The sequence below is a fragment of the Nannospalax galili genome, unplaced genomic scaffold, assembly GCF_000622305.1.
Source record: "Nannospalax galili isolate Female #2095 unplaced genomic scaffold, S.galili_v1.0 scaffold9, whole genome shotgun sequence".
In the NCBI taxonomy this organism is placed as follows: Eukaryota; Metazoa; Chordata; class Mammalia; order Rodentia; family Spalacidae; genus Nannospalax; species Nannospalax galili.
This window is the reverse complement of record NW_008360332.1, coordinates 6,442,187-6,445,648: the sequence shown is the minus strand read 5'-3', so window position 1 is coordinate 6,445,648 and position 3,462 is coordinate 6,442,187. Positions and strand designations below refer to the sequence as shown.

At 43.0% G+C, this 3,462-nt stretch overlaps 1 protein-coding gene across 1 annotated transcript in view; it reads left to right on the top strand.

The window, feature by feature from the left end:
• Window positions 1–3,462, top strand: part of Mcoln3 (mucolipin 3) — a 31,699-nt gene that overhangs the window by 23,635 nt on the left and 4,602 nt on the right. The window contains exons 9-10 of the mRNA XM_029560304.1: window positions 758–859; window positions 946–1,068. Of these exons, the coding sequence (XP_029416164.1) occupies window positions 758–859; window positions 946–1,068 (225 nt within the window). The remainder of the gene's footprint in view (window positions 1–757; window positions 860–945; window positions 1,069–3,462) is intronic.

Genomic DNA, 3,462 nt, shown 5'->3' with positions numbered 1-3,462 from the left:
CCCTCTCCCCTGCATCTAATCCAAGGGGAAATCCTCTTGTTCTAGCTTTCAAAATCACCCCATCACCTTCATGACTCCAGCCTGGTCCAATTCATCATAGTCTGTTACTCATATTATTGCAAGGACTCTCTTCTTCCTCCAGTAACCTGCTGCCAACCACACAGCTAGCATTTGATCACATCGCTCCTGTTCAGGGCTCTCAAATTCCCCCAGGCTGTTCTGAGTAAAACTCAGTATTAAGTACCCATGAGCTCTTATGCTGCCCTCCCTCTTCCCTCCCGGTCTCTATAAGCTAGCTGTTGCTCATTCCAACTAAGCTCACTGCCTTCCCAGGCTCCTTCCTGCCCTGGGGTCTTTGCGCTTACACGTCCTTGTGCCTAGAAGGCTCTTCCAGATTTTTACTTAACTTGCTTCTTCATTTCTTTCAGATCTTTGCCTGCTTATTCATTGAGCTAATTGAGATATTTCCTGATCATCCTATTTCAAATTGCAAACTCTTGCTCATTCCTTATCTCCTCCCTGACTGACTTTCCTCCTCAGCATTTGCCACTAGCTAAGGTAACAAAGGCTGTATTCACCTGCTGCTGTTGTTTTGTTCCATACAACCTATTAGAGTGCAAGTTTTGTAATGATAAAGAGTCTGTTCACTGCTTCCTCTTCCCAGCTAGAACAGAGCCTGGCTCACAGCTACCCAATAAATAGTCCATGCCCAAATGATGCATTGCTGCCTAATCCATTTCTTTCCATTCTCTCTCAGAGTCTCACAAGTTATGATGTCTGCAGTATATTTCTTGGGACTTCGACCATGCTTGTGTGGCTTGGGGTCATCCGATACCTAGGTTTCTTTGAGAAGTACAATGTAAGGAATCCCACAGAACCTTTCCAAAGTTGTTGCAGTTCTTGGGCTGAAGGACAGTGATGCTCATTACTCTTTTCCTTCCACAGCTCCTTATCCTGACCCTCCAGGCGGCACTGCCCAATGTCATCAGATTCTGTTGCTGTGCTGCAATGATTTACTTAGGATATTGCTTCTGTGGCTGGATTGTGCTGGGGCCTTACCATGATAAGGTACTGATAACAAACGGATGTTATTAAGCTCTTAGAATAGGGCCAGTGGCTTGTTTTTTTATTTTTTTGTTATTCTTACTTTTTATTTATTTATATTTTTGATTTTTTGAGGTAGGGTCTCATGTATCCCAGGCTGGCCTTGAATTCATATATGTAGCCACAGATGACCTTGAAGTCATGGTCCTCCTGCCTCTACCTCCCAAGTGTTGGGATAACATGTGTGTGCTATCATGCTTAGCTTGTTATTTATCATGTTTTTCTTTGTTTTAAGATTTTTTTTTTTTTGGTGGGGAAGGAGTCTGGAGAAATGGCTCAGCAGTTAAGAGCACTTGCTGCTCTTGTAGAGCAGCAAGTTGTTAGCCACATGGCTAACAACTATCCGGAACTCAGGCTCAAGGGGTTCTAACTCCCTCTTCTGGCTTCCTTGGGCATTGTATATCATTGGTTCACTTACATGCATGCAGGCAAAACATAAAATTAAATAAATCATAAAGAATTTTTCAAAGATTTATCTATTTTTTAATATGCATGAGTGTTTGCTTACATGTATGTAATTTATACCACATGTGTGCCTGGTGTCCATGGAGGCCCGAGAGGGCATTGGATTCCCTGAAACTGGAGTCACAGATGGTTGTGGACCACCATGTGGGTACTGTAAACCGAACTCACGTCCTCTACTAAAGCGACAAGTGCTCTTAACTGCTGAGCCATCTTTCTAGCCCCCCATTTATTGTTCCTTTTTTTATGTGTATGTGTATATTGCTTGCATGTAGGTAAGTGCACCTGTGTCGTGCAATGCCTATGGAGAACAGAAGAGGCTGTCGCCTAATACAGGTGCATCACATAAGCACCTGTAGTGTGGCTAGAGGAAGGATGAAAGGAAACCTGTGCACATGCTCATAGCCACTGTGCTAGTAAGGTCTTTTCATGTCTTAAGCATGTGTGCATTTATCTGAGCACATACAAAGTACAGATCTTGGGGCTGGAGAGATGACTCAGCGGTGAGAGCACTGGCTGCTCTTGCAAAGGTCCTGGATTGGTTCCCAGCACTCACATAGTGGCTCACAGCCATTCATAACTCCATTTCCAGGGGATCTGATCCCCCCTCTTCTGACTTCCATTGGCTTGAACACATGTAAGAGCACTGGCTGCTCTTGCAAAGGTCCTGGATTGGTTCCCAGCACTCACATGGTGGCTCACAGCCATTCATAACTCCATTTCCAGGGGATCTGACCCCCCTTCTTCTGACTTCCATTGGCTTGAACACGTGTGTGCCTTGTGTGAGGGTGAGGGATGGGGGCGGCAGGAGAGCATGTGTGATTTACGAAGAACCAATGTGATCCCCTGGAATGACATCTGAAATCCCAGAAAGGGATGATGCCCAGCTGGAACTGAATTCAAGTCCAAGTCTCATAAAGTTACAAGTCTATCTGAAAGTAGGTTCGACAGTAAGAGCCAAGATAACCCAGCATCCTTATGGGCGAGGGTCTTCTTGGGCTCTTAGCACGTGTGGTCTATTTACACAGATGCAGACAAAACACTTATACACATAAAATAAATATAAATAAAAAACAAAATAAAATTTTTATCCTGTAATCCAGTTTTAAAATGTATTGCCACTTTTATAGACTAGTAAAGTGTGAACACTTTGCAAGAACCATTGGTTTGTTCCACTGCCTCAAATCCTAACTGGAAAATTAGATAATTATGTTCCTTCTCCCATCAGTGAAGTTAAGTCCATTTGACATTTGCCAGTAGGTAAACCTACTAAACACGTGACTTGATTTAAAAAGTACTGTAGGTAAATGCTGGATGCCGGATGCCTGGCATGACTCTAATCCCAGCACTCCTATGGTAAAATGAGAAGTAGTGTCAGAAGTCTGGAGAAATGGCTCAGCAGTTAAGAGCACTTGCTGCTCTTGTAGAGCACCAAGTTGTTAGCCACATGGATCAGGGGTTCCAACTCCCTCTTCTGGCTTCCTCGGGCATTGTATATCATTGGTGCACTTACATGCATGCAGGCAAAACATAAAATAAAAATAAATAAATCATAAAGAAATTTTCAAAGATTTATCTATTTTTTCAATATGCATGAGTGTTTGCTTACATGTATGTAATTTATACCACATGTGTGCCTGGTGTCCATGGAGGCCAGAGAGGACATTGGATTCCCTGAAACTGGAGTTACAATGCCTGTTAGCTCCCAAGTAGGTGCTGGAACTAGATCCCTGCAAGAGCAGCCAATCCTCTTAACCACTGAATCATCTTTCTTGCCCCTACCTTGCTGTTTTTACTACTGTGACTTTGTAGTATAACTAGTATAACTTAAAATTGTGATAGGAATGCCTTCAGCTGTTCTTTTGTTGATCAGGAGGTTTTCTTTTTTTTTGACTA